We start from the raw sequence: 20,533 nt of genomic DNA, 5'->3' as shown, positions 1-20,533 counted from the left end.
ACCTCGGAGGAGATGCTGAGAGAGCTGGACACTCTGGATATGGGATTAGACAGACACTCACAGGATGTGGAGTGCACAGAGTATGGGAGATATTTGGTAGATATGGAGACTGCACATGGGTTGGCCATACTTAATGGCTTGCAGAGGTTTCCGTCAACAGCTGGATTTACTTGCTTTCCACATAGACATGGTGCTAGCACAGTGGATTATGTTATGGCTATGCCCAGCTTTGTTTCATGCATTGAAGACTTCACAGTTGGATCTCGGCCCATTGGGGTAGTAGTGGATCATGCATTGTTGACATTGACTATCTCTTTTCACTTTACCACAGCTCAGAGGACACGAGGGCCAGATCACACTCGATATACTTTTACCTCAGAGACTGATGCTGTCTACACAGATGGGATTTATAAACGTCTGTGCACAGAGGAGCCAGGGAGACCTTCGGAGGAGTTGACCCATATACTGACAGAGACTTTCCATGATGCAGCGAGAGAGGCATATCCACATACTCAGCCTGGACAGAGACAGCGTTCTAGATGTATGCCCCAGAACAGCTGGTATGATGAGGAGTGCAGAGAGACCAGAGCCCGATTGTAGCGGGAGGTTGCTTTGGGAGTCACTACTCACCGACAGTCACGTATTGCCTTCCGACGTCTTGTGCGAAGGAAGAAGCGGGCCGGCCTTGCTCAGCTAGAGCAGGAATTATACCAGCTGTTCTTGAGCCAGGATTCGAGGGAGGCTTGGCGTCTGTTTCATGAGTCCTCCCCTGCTTTGGCCATCACTTCTACAGAGGTCTGGGGTAGTTATGCAGCATCTCTATATACAGTTCCTGGACAGACACCTTTTCCTGACCCGCCAGCACCATGCCCACAAACATGTACTTTCTTTACCGCAGAGATGGTAAGGAAGGCCATTGATAGGATGAAGACTGGGAGAGCATATGATCATGATGGATTGGTCGCTGAGCACTTTATTCATGCGAGAGACATGCTGGTAGAGCTTCTAGCAGTGATGTTCAATCGTGCTATGTGCGAAGGCTTACCCGAGACTTGGAGTAGGTCCACCATCGTGCCTATCTTCAAGTCAGGGGACCCTATGGAGCCAGGGAATTATCGCACTATTATGATTGGTCACACACTAGCACGATTGTATGCATCCATTCTTGAGCAGCAGTTGAGTAGATGGGCAGAGAGAGTTGGCATTCGAGCAGAGGGACAGGCAGGGTTCAAGAGAGGTTTCTCTACTCTTGACCACATCTTGACTCTCCGGGCCATTATTGAGGAGGGCAGGTCGCATGGGCGACGGATTTATTGTAGCTTTGTGGACTTCCGCAAAGCATTTGATACAGTGCCCAGAGCCACATTGATGAGGCGATTACAGGAGATGGGGGTACCCACAGAGCTCATATGGGGGATTATGGCTTTATATAGATCAGTTGTTGCAGGACAGGTACGCACCCCAGAGGGGGTCTCTACTTTGGTTCACTCCACTATAGGAGTGAAGCAAGGTTGCCCATTATCTCCTTCACTGTTTGGTATGTATGTGGATGAGGCTTCTGACTACATTGAGAGATTGGGGGACAGAGGAGCCCAGCTAGCAGGTACATGGATCCCACTATTGTTATATGCTGATGATATTGTGTTGATCTCTGATTCCCCTGAGGGTATGCAACGTCATCTGGATGCTTTACATGAGTTTGCACATGATAGTGGATTGTCTGTCAACCTTGGCAAAACCAAGGTTATGGTGTTTAACACCACGCCACAGTGGGTTAGGCGATCAGCTTCCACATTTACATATGGGCAAGAGATTGTGGAGTATACAGATGCATATACATATCTTGGGGTAGTATTCAGTGGGCCAGTGTTTTCGATGAGGAGAGCAGCAGAGACTAGATTGACTAGAGCACATGCAGCCCTGGGTGGTTTGGAGAGGATGTGTTCGCAGGTTCAGTTTCAGGAACCTCGAACGAAACTTTGGCTTTTTGACACTCTAGTGACATCAGCTATGCTTTATGGAGTGCAGATATGGGGACCTTCAGTGGGCCATCACAGCGCAGGCGGGTGGAGAGGTATGGAGAGGCCTTTGGTATGGAGAGGCCTTTGGTATCTATGATTGCTAGGATTATTAGAGCCAAGGCCGTGGTACCTCATGAGATTGTTCGAGCAGAGCTGGCGGCTGCCCCTCTGGTGATTGAGGCTCTTACGAGATCAGTCTCCTACATACATGGCTTGTGGGATCTCCCCCGAGACAGATATGCACGCCTCGCCTTGGAGTCCTCCGGACAGTTAGCTTTACAGGGAGACACGGCTTGTTGGTATGGACAGATGACATCTTGGTTCCAGGCACATGGTTTTAGCATGGACAGATTGCCTCCCTTCCAATATTCTCTGGAGGCACCCTCTCTCACTCTCACACGGACAGAGATTACCAGACTCATCCGTCAGGATTTAGTTCAGCTGGACATTAGGAGGACATGGATACAGCCGACTGAGGAGCTAGGCACGAAGATGGCTTTCTACAGAGAGCATTTTCTTCAGCTCACAGCAGATGGATTTGTGATCAGACCCAATTACATGGATGTACACTTGTCTCATGCAGTACGATGTGCTATTGGTCAGATTCGCACATCCTCACACCAGCTTGAGATTGAGATTGGCCGATATAGAGGTATACCAGCTGAGGCCAGGATATGCCGAGTATGCCATGGGGAGCCAGAGACAGAGCTGCATTATATATGCCATTGTACTGCATACTATGAGATACGTGGTCGTTTCCACTGTTTATTCAGAGAGGGTTTTGGACCACTTTCCAGAGTTAATTTTTGGCCTTTTGGCTAAAAATCCTAATTTCAGCCTTCCTTTCTCAAGTGAACCATAGGGGAAGTTTTCCCAGTGTTCCCTTCATCCACTTGAAGACTTTTGTCGCGAAGAATCGCGACAGATTGAAGATTTAAACACTCCAAACGCTTCCGTCGTGAAGACTTTCACTGTCATCAACTCTACAGCAAGTAGCAAGAGGGAGGAGCAAGACTCTAGTGTTCTCTTGTCCTGCATGCTATCTTGCCCATTGTCTCAACCATGCGTTGGTGGAACAATAGAGAACAAATGGTAGGGAACATGGACACTTGAGATGGTAGTGTGAGTTGGAGATCTTCACCGACAACCATATTGTTTGCAGTATTGTATTCATATGCATTGGTATGGAAATCTGGTTAATAACAAGACTATGTACATGATTCTCCCAAGATCAATAAACATAATTTGAGGGAGGGACCGACCATTTGGCTCATTGTGCGTCTCTTGTCAATTCAGCAAATTACATCTTGTATTGTGCTTGTTGTCTATTAAATCTTGGTGTATTTAAGTGTATTGATTAGCATTATGTTCACCCAAGCATTCCACACCGACTGGTGGAATCACACACATGAGGGCATGGACACGAGGCAGCGTCAACAGCTTGGGGAACACAGCCAAGCTGCACAGAGCCGATTGGTCTTGCTACGAGCACACATGTCCGGCTGGTTACTACAGGGAGACTAGGAGGATTTGCACAATATAATCTTTTATCATAAAAAACTCATTGCTTTTAAAACAACTACTCTAGCATGCGGCAGTGGCTTGTTTTGGACTGCGTAAGATTCAGGTAGCAGCGACAAGATAACACGAACAAAAAAGAGCGACCAAGCAAATGTCATTAAGGATTCTTATGAAACTTGGCAAGAGATCCGAGAATGGCACCAAGAACTACTCTGAGTTAGTATTAAACTACATACTTGGTATTGTAGTCTGTAATTGAACTTGGCGGTTTAACCAATGAGTCAAAAAGAACCTGCATTCACACAACATTTTGTAAGAACCATGCGTTGCCTTTACCTTGCTTGTGGTGAAAAGAATGTTTTGTAAATTACTTACCTTGCCTTGTTTATCTACCAAGGAAGCTCGTGTCAATTCTAATCCATGCTCGGTGTAGCACTACCATTATACAACATAGAGGACTCAGTATTGCCGTGAGAAGTTGTGTGAAGCATAAATAGAAAACTCCCAACACATAAAAACAAGACCTTAACATAACGAAAGAGAAACAGCCAAAAAGAAGACATCCAGATGGCGGAACCGAGTGAACCACCCTCAGAAATTGGGCTAAGAGCCCATTGGTTTAATGCTGGGAAGGCTTACCAAGTGAGCTTGTGTCACGAGTTGCGACATAAGCTCTATGATCATTGGACTACATGGATACTAGGATCAACATGTACAAGCTATTGAGAATGGGGGATTATCCAATATAATGTACACAAGTGCCATATGTCTAGTTTTGGTGCCTGAGAGATGGATCATGGCCACTAGACATATGCATCCGTCAGTGAGACTATTGGGCTCGTTGGGCTCAAGGACACATGGGAAAACACCTCCGTGGGGCCCAGCATTTAAATGGACAATCTTACCACCCTGCATACAGTCCTTACCACCCTCCGTACAGCTGTCTTAGCAATTCTGTAATGTTGTACCTGTTTCCATACACATCAGTGGTACCCAGCTGTACTTCTGATGTACAGCTGAACCACCTCTGTTGTAATTCATGTACCCATCTAGTCCTTTACCCAATTGTACTTTCGAGCCCATGGATATTTCTCCAGTTCTACAGGCTTCCCTTGGTGCCGATTGCCATGCTACAAAAGCTGCTGGTCAAACTGCTCCTACAATCTGGCCGTACTGTAACTATTGTACCTGCTGGTCGATCTGTCTGTTGGTCACTTGTACTTGGTCCAACCGAGCAGGTTGAACATATAAATGTACTGAATGAAGCTGCGACACTGCAAGTGCTTTCCTCAAGGAATGTGTGCGGAGAGGATTAATACTCACAACAGGAAGAGGAAATAATACACTTGGTAATTTTGAATTTTCATCAAGAACAATGCATTTTGAGGTGTGGTCATTGTATTTCTTGAGGAGAAGAGAACCCTCAAAGCTTGTTCTAAGAAAATACTACTTGGTTACTTGGTTAATAAAATATTCCCCCAAGGCTCCAATTGGTGACGACTTCTCAATCGTTGAACTTGGGAGGCTTCAGAAGCTTCAATAATTGAGCGCGTTCCTCACGAGGCATGGAGGAAGAACTCAACCAACTGGTAGTCCCCCGACATCAAAAAAGAGTAAGAAATGTCCAAAAGGTGGAGAGGGACTCCGCGAAGGAGACCAACGGTGACGCGAACTGTGTCCCTCCTACCACTACGCACACGTGGACTGGGAGGGAGAAAGAAAAGAGGGGGTGGTTTTGAGATTTGGAGTCTAATGTGTGTGTGAACCCCTGTTTGTGTATCCATGTGTGTGTGTGTGTGTGTGTGTGTGTGTGTGTGTGAACAGCCTAAAGGGTTATTATTCTAGTAGTGTGTGAACGCACTCTTCTATGTTGATAAGATAAGTGTGCCATGTGGCATTCACTTATTAGAGTGTGATATTTGTATGGGTCAAACGTTAAGGCTGCAAGCCTACAAAAGCATTGTCTTTGTCAGTGAACATCACTTCTACCGCATCTACCTAATCATCATTGAGTTGTGCAAATCTCTTGCTCTCTCTAGAGTTCATCACATCTCTCTCTCTCTCTCTCTCTCTCTCTCTCTCTCTCTCTCTCTCTCTCCATGGATATCTTCCATCCACCTTAGGTGCACCTCTGCAACCCTAAACCGACTATTGGTCAGAGCTTAGGCGATCTTCATTTGCTGTGACTGCACCTTAATCAAAGCTCTCATTTTAGTAGCTGTGTTCTTCTTGGTGTAGAAACGACCACTAGCTTCGTTTGTACAAACAAAATGTGATCCTCCATACACACAACATCCTTAGCAAGCAGCCGCGCTACAGCAAGGCAGGCCCTGTGGCTCTTCAAGCTGTGCGACAGCATAGCTGGCAAGGCACCTATAGAAGACGACAAAGCAAATCTTCACATTACGCTTTGTAGCCCAAGCAGAGGAGCTGTTACATTGATAGGGCTTGTACTTTGCACCAGCCAATGGTCAAGGCCGCTTTTGGCAAGCAGTGGGCATCAGAGATTTCCAAATCAGCTCATCAAAGTACAGCCGCTCCATCCAGAAGCTGACAACCTCTTTGAGTTCTGTACAAGCAGTTATCACACGTGCATCTTGTCTAGTCAGGAACATGACGAGCTACACAAGCTTTTTATCATCCCAGCCGCCAACAACCTGCTGACAGCCACCTTGCTGCTGCTCTTGTGCAGCGCCTCCACGTCAGTTGAACCTGCAGGCTGCTATGTCAACAAAACTTAGGGCATTTCAGAGAGAAGGTGAAATCCATCAAATTGATGCCCTTACTAACAGTATTTTGGGGGTTTTCAGAAATTGGGCAAGATTGGCGAAATTGAAGAGTTTGCAATTATAAAATTTGGGGATTTTTCCAAATTTTGGGAAAATTCATCAATTTAGAGCTTATGCATCCACAGATTTTTCGGGTATATTTGCATAAATTAAGCCCTCTGCTTCAATTGAAGCTCTTGCAGTTTAGAAATTCTTGTGTGTGCTCTATGTAGTGATTCCACTGCACTCTACTCTCAAACTCTAGCACATAGACACGAGTGTTCTATATATATATATATATATATATATATATATATATATATACCTAGATGAATCCAAGAACATGCCCAAATTCCACTGCACTCTACTCTCAAACTCTAGCACATAGACACGAGTGCTCTATATATATATATATATATATATATATATATATATATATATACCTAGATGAATCCAAGAACATGCCCAAATTCACCTTATAAGAAAGTGCAATTTATAACCTCATGGTAGTCATCCACAAGACAACAAACCATCAACTCCATCATGCATAGTATGGACTAGATACTACGACATCCCCACTAACGTCATCAGTGCCCAATAATGGGTGTAGAACTTGGTATCAATATATGCTCCCACACACACACCTCCATCAGAGCCAGGTGAACCTGCCAAAATAATTATTCTTATTATTATTAAAAGATAAAAAATCTAGCACCCATGCGAGTTTAGTGCTTGAATAGGGTAGAGCCCCTAGATTCCAAGAGTGCATAAGGCTAGGGTTGGGAAGTTACTATTTGGGTTCTTTCTAGTGTATCAGTGTCCCCCTTATCCCACCCAGCCTTCCTCAGTGCGAAGGGTTGCAACCCTCATCATCATTCTCTATCCTTGATTTCGAACTACTTGTTATGGTTTGAATCACGCTTATGGAAGTGCTTTCCCATAGGGAGGCAAGGATGGCAGCCATGTCTACTCGTCTCGACAAGAGAGTCGGCACCCCAAGCCACATGTTCGAAAGTTGGAATCTACCGAAGCTCGTGCTTCTCAGCATGGGCATCCTTCGCGGAGTCCCTCACATCCAATTCCCCGAACAGTTCCCACTCGCCTTCATGGGCGCAACGTCAAGGGACTATTGGTTTGCAAGTTTCTTCCATGCGTCATGAGGAGCAAACTCAATTATTAAGGCTTTTGAAGCCTCCCAAATTAACGGGAGGATGGACAAAGAAGTCATCACCAACTCGACCCCCACACTGGTTGTCACGCTCACAGCTGTAGGTGGTTCCAATATTTTTCAGCTCCATCTGATACATACGGATTTGACAGGTACTAGCCTTGTGGTGGGAAGGCCACCTTAGGCACTACTACGTTATTTTCTAGGATGACTACCCCAAGGTGGTCTTGAAGCAATTTGTTCCTGTGGTCTATTATCATTAGCTAAAGGGACAATGGAAGTGCTTTGCCCAAAAGTAAGGTACAAGAATGTCATGTGCAAGCATGGCCATGAACATTCTCAGTAGCTAGTCCAGAAGGGGCAACCAGAAAAAGAGCATTAGAACCAGAAGTTGGAGTATGAGGTGCTGAAGTGGCAAGTTTGGACTTGGAGAAGGACTTGGGTGCTGTCGGTTGAGACAAAGAGCTGTCGGCTGAAACCAAGGAGCCGTCGGTTGAGAACGCATCATTACATGGCAAGATGACCAGAAGGCGCAGCATTTATGGAGTATATGACCAGTCGGCCAGCACTTTAAGGAGTCCAAAGGGCTATAAAAGGGTGCATATGCTCATTGTTGTAATCATTCAACTCCTTATGAGTTGGGTCCAAGTTTAGGGCTGTTTTGTTGGTGATATACACCTTTTCAAGAAGGTAGCCTTTGGCTGTAGATTGTAGGTACCTTTTTGTACCATATGAATATACTGGATTTCCAGCATATCTCTCTCTCTCTACTCTCCCTTTTGTCTGCGTTTTTGCATCAGCATGTTCTCAGTAGTGTTGAGGGCTGAAAGAAGACTCCCAAAGCTTCCGCGTGTTACATAGGTATCAGAGCATCAGACTCAGCAAAGCTAAACACTGATTCAGTCCCATATAATGGTGTACAGGTCCAAGGTACAGGAAAGTACACGGATACGAAGCCCAAGGCAAGGAACACAGGAACGGGAAGAGCTCCCGGGAGGTTTGTTGGTGGTGTTCCACAAAGCCAGGGGGGATGGCAGTCCTGTGAGCCAGATAGGTTCTCGGGCAACGGTCCCAAGGGAGGATTATCCTCCAAGGGGTGGAGTGAGAGTGCCAAACTCATTTCTGAGGAATGAAGACCAAGACTGTGTTCAGAGTCAAGGCAAGAATGGATTGGGGACTGGATGGAACAGATGCATAGATATTATTCAGAGTCAGAGTGGTTTTGGAGAACGGGCCGGGTTTTCAGAGAAAAGGGTTGCCAGAGATGGATGGATGATAGAGGGACTTCGGGAAAAGATTGGGATGATGACAGTCATCCAAGAACAAGTTGGAATCCCATCATCAAGTTTAGCAGAGGGGAATGTCATGTGCAAGCATGGCCATGAACATTCTCAGTAGCTAGTCCAGAAGGGGCAACTAGAAAAAGAGCATTAGAACTAGAAGTTGGAGTATAAGGTGCTGAAGTCGCAAGTTTGGACTTGGAGAAGGACTTGGGTGCTATCGGCTGAGACAAAGAACTGTCGACTGAAACCAAGGAGCTGTCGGCTGAGAACGCATCATTACATGGCAAGATGACCAGAAGGCATAGCATTTCTGGAGTATATGACTCCTTAAAGTCGGCCAGCCGACTTTAAGGAGTCCAAAGGGCTATAAAAGGGCGCATATGCTCATTGTTGTAATCGGTTGTATATTGTAGGTACCTTTTTGTACCATATGAATATACTAAATTTCCAGCATCTCTCTCTCTCTCTCTACTCTCCCTTATGTCTGCGTTTTTGCATCAGCATGTTCTCAGTAGTGTTTAGGGCTGAAAGAAGACTCCCAGAGCTTCATCGTGTTACATTGGTATCAGAGCATCAAACTCAGCAAAGCTAAACACTGATTCAGTCCCATATGATGGTGTACAAGTCCAAGGTACAGGAAAGTACACGGATACGAAGCCCAAGGCAAGGAACACAAGAACGAGAAGAGCTCCCAGGAGGTTTGTTGGTGGTGTTTCACAAAGCCAGGGGGGATGGCAGTCCTGTGAGCCAGATAGGTTCTCGGGCAACGGTCCCAAGGGAGGATTATCCTCCAAGGGGTGGAGTGAGAGTGCTAGACTCATTTCTCAAGAATGAAGACCAAGACGGTGTTCAGAGTCAAGGCAAGAATGGATTGGGGACAGGATGGAACAGATGCATAGATATTATTCAGAGTCAGAGTGGTTTTGGAGACCGGGCTGGGTTTTCAGAGAAAATGGTTGCCAGAGATGGATGGATGACAGAGGGACTTCGGGAAAAGATTGGGATGATGACAATCATCCAAGAACAGGTTGTTGGAATCCCATCATCAAGTTTAGCAGAGGGGAATGTCATGTGCAAGCATGGCCATGAACATTCTCAGTAGCTAGTCTAGAAGGGGCAACCAGAAAAAGAGCATTAGAACCAGAAGTTGGAGTATAAGTGCTGAAGTGGCAAGTTTGGAATTGGAGAAGGACTTGGGTGCTATCGGTTGAGACAAAGAGCTGTTGGCTGAAACCAAGGAGCTGTCGACTGAGAACGCATCATTACATGGCAAGATGACCAGAAGGCGCAGCATTTATGGAGTATATGACCAGTCGGTTGGCCAACTGCTGGTCGGCCAGCACTCCAAGGAGTCCAAAGAGCTATAAAAGGGCGCATATGCTCATTGTTGTAATCATTCAACTCCTTATGAGTTGGGTCCAAGTTTAGGACTGTTTTGGTGATTTACACCTTTTCAAGAAGGCAGCCTTTGGCTCTAGATTGTAGGTACCTTTTTGTACCATATGAATATACTGAATTTCCAGCATCTCTCTCTCTCTCTACTCTCCCTTCTGTCTGCGTTTTTGCATCAGCATGTTCTCAATAGTGTTTAGGGCTGAAAGAAGACTCCCAGAGCTTTCGCGTGTTACACAAGAAAGCAAAAGAAGAAACCATCCTCCAACTCCATCACATCACTGCACAAAGGCGAACAAGCCATGCTATTCCCTCAATCAGCTTATGACTGAAGCTGAGATTAATGCTTATTCACCCCTCGACTCCTAACTAGGATAAGAATACATCTTTGCCTTTTATAGCATCAAGGCATTACAACAACTCCAAAAAGACATTCAAAATATTCATGTTTTGGGGGATGACCCGGGCAGAGAACCCTTGACTCAACATAATGGCGAAAACAGGGCTTAGAAAGCCCAATCGTCCTGGACCTTGTCTAGAGCGAGGCTTTGACTTGGACAGTTGCAGCATGAATTTCTTTTTTATCAGCACAATATTCTTTAGAAGAGTCTAGAACATCATCTTCAAGGAGATTGGCATGATGTTGTTCTTGTTCTTGCTCTTTCTTCTTAAAATAGTATGCTTCTTTGTGTCCAAGCCACTTATAGAATCTGCATCGAATCTTCTTGTTGGTCTTCCAATTCTTGTTTGTGCTGATTAAGGCTCTTTACTAGCCTAAAATGAAGGCAGAAGTCCGAGACTATGTGGTAAAATGTCATCAATGTCAAGTGAACGAGGCTGAGCACCTTAGATTTTGGGTAGTGAAAAAGTATTTCCATGCATTTTATTATCGAATTGCCGTGGACCAGTAGAGGGCATGATGCTATCTAGGTGGTGATAGACAAACTGACAAAGATGGCGAGGTTTTTATCTACAAGGTTGACTATTAGAGCAACTAATTTGACACAAGTTTGTTAAGTAGCTTTTCACCTTATATGGGTTGCCTTGTGACATAGTGAGTGACAGGGACTCGAAGTTTTCTAGACGCGTCTGACAACTAGTTTTCCAAAAATTAGAGACTACGTTGAGTTTGAGTTCCTCTGATCATCCTCTCTCTAATGGGAAAATGGAGAGGGTGAATCAGATTCTGCAGGATATGCTTCATGCATACGTTTTCAAGCAACCATCTAATTCGGAAAGGTACATCCCAATGGTCAAGTTTGCCTACAATAGTGCTTTACAATCCGTTGATACTGATGTACAGTTACCAACCTAGATCTATGGTAACTATATCAGGACTTAAGGATATAAAGATTGATACGGCTAGAGATTTCTTAGCGGATATGTAGGAGATGCTAGCCAATGCACGAAAATCTATTAGAAGAGCTCAGGATAAGACACTTTGCCAATGGGGAGGTTGGAAGGTTGTCCCATAGGTATTGTGGACCTTAACGGATCCTAAAAAGGTTTGGTGAGGTGGCTTATAAGTTAGAATTGCCTCCTAATGTAAAAGTTCATCCAGTTTTTCATGTGAGTAGACTCAATGAGAAACTCGGAGCTGAAGATAACGTCGTTAAGGACTTATCCTTTGTTCCACATGAGCCACGGCTCCTACTGAATTTCAAGGAGAGGAAGCTTAGAAATTAGTTGATCTCCAAGTATAAGATCCAGTGGAAAGACAGGGCAATGGAGGACTTGACTCGGGAGGCAGTTGCTAGTTCAGGGCAGAGATTGCTTGACTTTGTTTCCTAGAGAGGAAAGGTCCTAGGAGGGGAAGTATGTTATGTACCTAACACTAATCCTCAAGATTAGGTCCTAATCTAGGCAAGGTTGGGGAGCCCTGATATTAAGGAAAAGGCTACAAGCAAGGTTACAAGTGGTTAGGGTACATTATGCATGATTATTCGCTGATGGTTATTTATAGCTGCAGTAGTCCCTATATAAGTGACTTACGAATTATTGTGTGGATAAGACCGTCATACTTGACACATGGTCTGTGCCTAGACCATAGTAGTCTTACTTCTGCCATGGACATGGCGGTTCACAGGCGGTCTTGCCGAGGGTCCCTTAGAACAGGCTCTGGTGGTATGTGACACCAAGGCTGACTGGCTTGGCTTGTGGGAGTGAAACCTTAGCTCCTGGCTTGAGAGAGATTCCGGATGGAATCTACAATTGGGAGGATAGTTTGCCTCCACCCTTCTATGTGTTCTAACCTTGTGTGTTTAACTTGTATGTTTAGCTTGTGTGTCAAGTGATCTTATGGAGGGAGCTTCACATGTGATCCATCTAAGAGGGAGCTTTGCATGTGATCCATCTAAGTCGATGCATTAGTGGCTGGAGTGTGGATAGCAGAGTTCTGTAAGGCCTTTCTTTGAAGTGTGCTTTCCGTGAGCTACCGAAGAATACTCAATGGCCTGAAATGTTTCTTAGTAAACGGTTGGACAAACAGAAAGTGCCGGATCAAACAAGAGTTGGTCATCCGCAGGTTTCTTTGCAAGTCTTTGTGCTTGTGCGGCAAGGACGGAATGTGAGCCTGCGCCCTAGACACAAAGTGGTCTTGTAGTGTTCGGGATCTTGGGTACCATGCATGATTGCTTGGATCTTTTCCTTTTATGAAAGGACACTTTATATGGACACCGTGCATCTGAGGGCAAATGCACTACAAGTGGGGGAGAATGTAAAACACCTTGGTCCTTACCTAGTGGATGGCCTATAGGAGCTAGGCAGCAGCAGCAAATGTAGGCGCAATCCTTGGGCAGGCACAGGTGGCAAGATATGATGTGGCAAGTCATGGAGTATTCAGTAGGTCATAGGGCTGCAGTTGACGTTTTCACTCAACCATATATTTGCAAGAATTCAGTTGTAAACTATTTCTTGTACATAGTACAAAACAGTAGTTTTAGGACTCTTGTGTTTGCTCTGTGTGTTAATTCCACTAAACTTTACCCTCAAACCCTAGCACATAGACACAAGTGTTCTACAGCTTGTGACAGCTCCCCGAGTCCCTTTTGCCTGTACATCCCTGAACTATCTATACCAGCCTATGTACCTGCTGTATCAGCCTGAACCAATCCATATATATGGGCTATACTTTTTGTACCTGCTGGCTGCTGCCCATACAGTAACTGTACTTTTCCGTACAGTTTTGAAGCTTGTTTGAGGCACTCATGTACCTCTTTGTTGATGCTGATTTAAGGACCGTGGCTGCCCTGATCTTGGCTCTACAGCGATAGTGCACCTTTGTACCTAGTTGTACCTTTGTACCATTTGCATTGGTTGTACTTAGAGCTGTACTTGCTGCAGTAGCATTTGTACCCTTGTACCAAAAGTTGAACCTCTGTACCTGCAAGAGTTTCAGGATGCTAATGTCACCTCCATGGGGCATGTAGTTAAAGAAGAAGAAGAAGAAGGCAAAGCGCATATGGTATCATTTATACGTCATGATTCCCATGTCATCGGTGAGAAAAGCAAAAACTCTAAACTAAACCACCATTTAAAAGCTTTAGGGGTGAGCGACACTCACTGAGCCACTTGTTCATAAGGGGGTATTGTCTTTAGTGAAATAATCACTTGAAATTTATATGGACAGCATCTTTACTTCTATCCTTTTCTTCCCCATTAAAAGTTGGAGGTATCCAGAGTTGCTTCCACTGAAGGCACTTGTTCTATAAATTTGGTCCAGAGGTCAAAAACCCTAGGCGTAGGAGAGTCTTTCATTTGAGGTTGCCGTAATTTATTAACGAAATCCATTAAATTTTTTAGAGAAGTTAGAACCGTACTGTAATGGACTTCTGAATTTTCAAGTCACGATTGTAACATTTTATGGTCACCTTGGGAAACCAGAGCTGCTTATCCATTCTCTGTAATTCTTAGTCATGGAAGCGTGTGAATTCTTCAATTTCTTCATCACTCTCCTATAATGCCTCCCTCCAACTCCCCTTCTTCCTCAGCCTCCAACGGAACTTTACCTCTCTCTATTCTCAATTCCCACTCCCTAATTTCAACATTTCTAGCTTTTTCCTCTCTACCTGCTTCTTCCCAAATACGTTTCTCTCTCTCTTGGAGAAGCAATTATTGCAGTAAAAAAATGCAAACAAAATGCTGAAATTTACAAGCTAAATAAAAACTTCTTCTGATTTTCATTGGAAAGCCTGTTGGCAGGATCCTACGTTGAATTTCCAAAGAAGCTAGCATCAAATATCGTGCAAGATATTTTCTCTATCTCGAATGGAGCAAGAGAGGGTAGAGAAGGCAAGCTAATGAAAGTCGACTTGTTTTTATAAGAAAATTAAAGGCGTAAAAGTCTATAAAAAACTAAGGCATATAAGAAAGTTAAAAGCTATAAAAAATTAAGGCATAAAACCTTAGGAGAATGAAAAGCTTTCAATTATGCTTTAAAAATATTCGCCAAAAAAAAAAAATGTCGCCTCACAAAAAAAACGACCATCGGCCACCTTCAAAAATGGGAAAATCGGCCACCTTCGACCATCGCCTTACAAAAAAAAAACAATCAGCCATAGTATGCTCTATTCACTGGCTAGATATAGAATTTCCTCAATTCATGCAAATACCATGTGCTAGACCACACACCGCCTTGCCCAATGCTTGCCATAAGGCCAATTGAAACTCAAGATATACACCTTTGGGGCTTTCACCATAATCCTTCCATTAATTAATGCCTTCGGGTGTCCCCGTAAGCCTTTCTAATTCACATTGGCTACCCCAAGCATTGGCTTAGCCCTCTAGACTCCCAATTACGAACCTGCCCCTGCCCCTAGGGAATCCCGTCAATATAAGTCATGTAACAATTTTCAGGTGTTGCTCAATGTACTTGGTAATTAAGAATGTTTTTAAAGAATAATGCAATTTCTGTCAGGAGAGGAGAGCCCTCAAAGCTTGTACCAAGAAACTACTCCTTGGTTAATAAAATATTCCAAAAAGGGGGGGGGGGGGGGGGGGGGGGGGGGGGGTGGTCAGCCCATTCCGACCCCTCTGGTGCCTACAGTATTTTCTTTTGTTTTGTGGTTTGGTGCATGGTTGTTATTTAACGTGTTTAGTTACTTTAATATTTAAAGTGTTTGAATCCCCCGAGGCCAGCCGGTTAGTCTAAAGAGACATGAGATGTGAAATGTGCATGGAATTATACACGTGCATACACGTTGCTGCAATCTAGGGGAGAGAGTTACGAAGGAAAGCCTTACTTGTTGAATGTAGAAAAACCACATACAATATAGTACATGTAATGACCTCTTACCATTTCACAATCAAGAGCGACTATCTGCTGACAGGGAGACTGCCAAGCTGCTGGCTGAGTTTGAACATAACCTGAATCATAAAGAGCAACATTCCCTCAAACAGAAATCTCGGTTTTTGTTGGAGAGCAACAGTAACAGGGATGATGTGCACCCAATAACCATGACAACAGTACAACATGAAAATGTAAACAAATTACCATCAATACAAACAGACAATGGGTACCCATGCTCCTGCATCTCTGCTTCTGTAAGTGTGTAGTATGATGCTGGAAATTGTCCCTCATAATTTTTTCCCAAACTTCCTGCAGCAGGACCTATAATATATAGGTAACTCTAAAACAAAAAAGGACTAAGGGTGACTGAAATAGAGCTAGTATAAATGTGTCAAGTCTCGTACTCTTGCCATTTTTGGGTCCAATCTCCACTCGAGGAGTGGTAGAACTGCATATTAGATCACCTCCATTTAACATCTTCCTTGGGGTATCACCTTCACTGAGCTTGTGTGACTTTTTGCAAACAAGGCTTTCCTCGTATGCTTCTTGTGGCACACCATCTGGCTGCTTTACTTCAGATGTTTGGTGAGATAGCGAGCTTGCTAGCTGCATGTAAGAGATTTTTGTTCAAGAAATTCCTCACACAGTAACCCAACCTATTCAATGTGTGCGCACACATGTATAATTTGAGCTCTAGGTACTATCAACAGAACGTGTCTGAACTTGTGGCAGCAGTCCAGACACTCGGTGAACAACTTGCTTTTTTTTGGTAATAAAGTCACCCATAGCATGCTGATCCTAAAGCAACAGATGTATCTACAGTTGGCACGAGACCCCCTCCACGTTGGCCGATAAGGATTGATCAATCACCTTTTTTGTTGGTTTTTTGTATTTGATTGTAAAAAATAACTCCAGCATTTGAGTTGAATCAACAGTTGGGCTACATGTCACAGAAAATCAATATTAACATTTTGTATTGAATGGTAGCTTGAGATAACATGAAATCAGATATATAGGGATAACAATTTTAAAGGGAACAATGAGTGCAAAACAACCTTGGTGCCAGTAGGGCACGTGGCTTGCCACAACAATGGGTCAGGTTTTGGAGGAAATTTGTGTGTGACATATACACAGCAGCATCAAGACCAGGTATGTAGAGCAGCACAAGTTTTGAAATTAACGGCTTGTTCTGTATAGCCAAGGGTCAGCCAACAAGTGTGAGCCACTGAGACCTCAAAACCACCACACAGTTATTTCAAGCCTGACGTTACCTTGATGAACACCCAACTTGGCATGCTTCCATCCGCCAAAACCCATCGAACCAGGCCTTGAATATCCTGTCAGAACATGTAAATCAAGACTTTACAGTGCCCAAAAGACAATCAACAAAACAATGGTCATAGTACTACCTCAAAAGTTATTTTAGTCTCCCGATCTGGTATTTGAAAAACAACTTCTGCACGTGCCTGCAAGATCATGTAAAGCTTCATCAAAGTTATACATACATGCATACATAAGGTGTCGAACTCACCCCCAGCGAATAGCCACTCAGAGCAAGAGCCACTGCACAGACAGGCTTTCTGAGTATTTTATTGCTTAATACAGAAAATCCATTGATAAAAAAGCTTGAAAGCTGCCTTTGGTTGTTTGACAATGAGAAACCCCAGAGTGTATGAAAACAGAACCACATTAAAATGTGGGTTCTTTGACAGGCAATTTGCAGGAGCAGCAATAATATTTAGAAAGCATACCTCCTCAAACAGTGCAGAATACTTTGGAAGGATATATGTGTGTGTGTGACCCATAGACACGCCGTTGTGGTGCACAGACTCAGACGGTGTCACGCCTTCTTTGGACCTGTCCACATTCCAGACTGCTCCTGGACATTTCAGCTTGCTTGCACATTAGATTTCCCGCACTCTCTTTGGGAAACAGTTCCGGATATTTGGAGCGCTGCCAGTCGTGCTCCGGCCTTATGCTGCATTCTTCTCCTAGGTACCGTTCTAGGCTATGTGGACAATTTGGAGCAGCCAGAATCGATTCATGTTCAGACAGCATATGTCAGACACCTCCTCCTCCTTCAGGCTCTCCTTGAGACAGGCACTACACTGTTGTTATGCGAGCCAGGATGTTGCTTTGCAGACTTTCTCACTTTTCTTTGACTGTTTCTGAGGAACTCTAGTATGGGTCCTTTTTGGACTCGCCATTGTACAGTGCATATTTCTTCATGGGTTTTCAGTGTTCACCTCGCACTGAGGTTTCCCACTAGTAATATATCATTACTAAAAAAAAAGTGTGTCACCCATAGGTTAGTTGGTTTCTCTTACAAATCAGACATGCTGGATTTTACAAAAATTGAATCACAAATTGGATCACTAGAAGCTTTCCACATGGCCTTTGCATGTTCGACTTCGGATTGTTCAATCCATTCTTATGGCCTATGTTCAGTTTTACTTGCCTCTTTTAGTTTGGACCAAAAAAGATCAGTTTCATGTCAATGTGTGAAAACCAGCCCAAAAAGGCACTTTATTAGACATTTATTGTCTTGTGCTGCTGGCCGACGGCCCTTATCTGGGCCGACCAGCAGCCCTTCCACATATATAAAGAGCGCTTCATAAGTTCAGTAAAACACAACATAATAATCAACTTCAGCAACCCAGCTACATACTGCCACTTCGTCGGCTCTACCTGTACACACAAGCAGTCCTGATCAGTCGCCCATCGACAGCAGTCTACAGCAGAGCAGTTCTGCCCCTGTTCGCTGCCCTTGATCGCAACATACCTGCAGCACTACATCAGCAGTCTCCTGCAGCTTTCAGCCATCTGTTCGCTGCTCCTGCACGCAACCCGGGTGTCACCATCGACGGCCCTTGACCCCTGCGTTCTGCTGTCCACTACAGCTACTGCCTCGGAGAGCCCCCGCAGTCATAGACGCGAGCCTTTGGCTACTTCAACTACTTCATCTTTGCTTCCTCTTCGGTCTACTACTCAGAGTCACCTCACATCAAAGGGCCTCTTGTACTAGATTTCATTCACCATTATACAAGAACCCATTCATCCATTTCATGCTGTGTTGACTTGCTCTGATCTCTCACACATCTGGTCCTTTCGTCCTTTTGTCCTCGCATGGTATTAGAGCTATCGAGAGTAGACCTCTAGAGCACACACATTGGATCGTCTTCCGTGATTCCGAGGACTAGCCTTTCTCACCAAAAGTTGATTCTCCGTACTCAAATCTAGACCACACGGAGGATGGGACTTCTTACTCATTGGAGAGCCCCGTTCCAGGTCTTACATTGGGAGACGACCAGCCTATCTACACTTGCTCGCTAGGAGTGCCACTGCCATAGTGAAGCTCATGCAAGGCCTTTTGCCAAAGTTTCATTCACAACTCCAGCAGTTCCACTATGTCTCTGACAGATGGGCACACCTTGCAGAGAGAGAGATGCAGCATGTGGTCGCACGCATCGCATTGATCTTAAGCATCAAATCCAAAAATTCTCTATTAAAGAGGGGATGACCTGAAAGTTAAGCTTGCTGAATAGTAGCGCCTTAACGCCGAGCACGCCACCACTCGCTCCGCCAAGTCTCAAGAAGACGAGTTCATCACATTATTGAACAAGTTGCAACCTAGTTTCTTTACTTTTGCTACACAAACCATTAGTTTAGAACCTATGCCTAACCTATATGAGTGTGAGTGCCAACTAATGCGCTTCGCTCAGTTGGATGACCAGTTTCACCCCAAGAAGTCATCTTCTTCCTCCTCTACCCAAGACGGGGCCCTTGTTTCCAATACCACCTCTACCCAAAAAGGGCAACAAGGGAAGGGAAACAAAAACCCAGGTAATCAAGCCAACACCACTGATCCCAAAAACTCTGCCTCAACACCCACTCCCTACTGGCAAAATATTCCTAAAAAGAGTAGATACTGCACTCATTGCCAAATGTCTGGACATGTTGATGATGAGTGTGGCATCAAAGCCAGGGATAACAAAGGTACCAAACCCAACACCACTAACTCGAATCGCCAAAACAACCAAGGTGGTGGCAATGTCCCCCATTGGCAGTAGATAGGGGGTAATATTGCAGCACCTACTCTGCAGGGTCCCCACTAGGGGACTAGCAACAAGACACTAGTACGAATTGGCCTAGATCTTCTAAGTGGCGAACCACTAGTCAAGTCGCTCATGGTCCCCCCCCCCCCCCCCCCAAAGTCAATATCCTTTGCCACCCCGAAAGGGATGTTTGATTGGTCATCACTTACACATCCCGGCCCCCTGGCCAATGTCGCTCAGGCCACATCTAAGGTTGACTCTGGCTACTCTTCCGAAAGAAAGAAGAAACAAAGGGCTAGACGAGGCAGTCAGCGTGTGGAAGCTTCTACCCTCATTCAAATCTATTAGTTACCTGATGATCCACCTGTGCCCATCATTGAAGCCCACCCAATTCTTCCCTGTAGCCATCCAGTCACTTGGATAGTTGACAATGGAGCTACACACCATATGGCACCCAATGCTGACATTTTCATCTCTCAGCATCCTGCTAAGGGTGAAGTTCAATGTGGCAACAACACACTAATGCCCATCAAATCTATTGGCACCGTCTTATTTGACACAAACACAGTCCCCAACCAAGCAACCTTGGACAATGTCTATCTTGTTCCTAACTTGGGCCACAACTTACTTTCTGTATCTCAGCTGACCCAACTCGATCGTGGATGGGGGCATCTCCATTTTTCCCTATTTTTTCCATGGTGTGGGTGACTGCCCTATGCTGGCAGGATGACCCAGAAGTTGGCCGACTGCACTCGTGTGCATGTGGAGTAGGCCGACAATTCTGTTCAGGTTGTGGACCTTTTTTATTGGCTGGCCGACTGGAGGTGACCAAGTCGTGAGGCTGGCGGCTGTTTTTCCACTGGCCGACTAGATATATGGGGCCATATAAAATGGCCCCGTTGCCCCCACATCATTGTATCTTGTTTTCATATTCGGGATCTTGTGTATAGAGAAGAGTTACACGCTTATCTCTCTCCTTCTCTTGCGCTGTCTATTTTCTGCACTCTACTTGCTCTTGTGGTCTCAGATTCGGTTATC

The 20,533-nt window shown here is 44.7% G+C and overlaps 1 protein-coding gene across 4 annotated transcripts in view; it reads right to left on the bottom strand.

Annotated features, from left to right (window-relative positions):
• Nucleotides 1-20,533, bottom strand: part of LOC147616268 (Polynucleotidyl transferase, ribonuclease H-like superfamily protein) — a 76,749-nt gene that overhangs the window by 29,984 nt on the left and 26,232 nt on the right. For 2 of the 4 annotated variants that reach the window (XM_086777284.1, XM_086777286.1), the window contains exons 2-10: nt 16,850-16,906; nt 16,712-16,777; nt 16,496-16,629; nt 16,311-16,380; nt 15,845-16,046; nt 15,645-15,761; nt 15,447-15,517; nt 3,918-3,977; nt 3,779-3,834 (exon numbers count right to left, since the gene is read on the bottom strand). In XM_086777284.1, coding sequence (XP_086633410.1) covers nt 3,779-3,834; nt 3,918-3,977; nt 15,447-15,517; nt 15,645-15,761; nt 15,845-16,046; nt 16,311-16,380; nt 16,496-16,629; nt 16,712-16,777; nt 16,850-16,906 — 833 coding nt within the window. The remainder of the gene's footprint in view (nt 1-3,778; nt 3,835-3,917; nt 3,978-15,446; nt 15,518-15,644; nt 15,762-15,844; nt 16,047-16,310; nt 16,381-16,495; nt 16,630-16,711; nt 16,778-16,849; nt 16,907-20,533) is intronic. The other 2 variants (XM_086777285.1, XM_086777289.1) reach the window with 1 other exon arrangement.

This window comes from Cibotium barometz, chromosome 38 (genome assembly GCF_041138505.1).
Source record: "Cibotium barometz isolate CiBa-2024 chromosome 38, ASM4113850v1, whole genome shotgun sequence".
NCBI lineage: Eukaryota > Viridiplantae > Streptophyta > Polypodiopsida > Cyatheales > Cibotiaceae > Cibotium > Cibotium barometz.
Note: the sequence above shows the minus strand (reverse complement) of the source record. Positions and strands in the feature narration are given on the sequence as shown.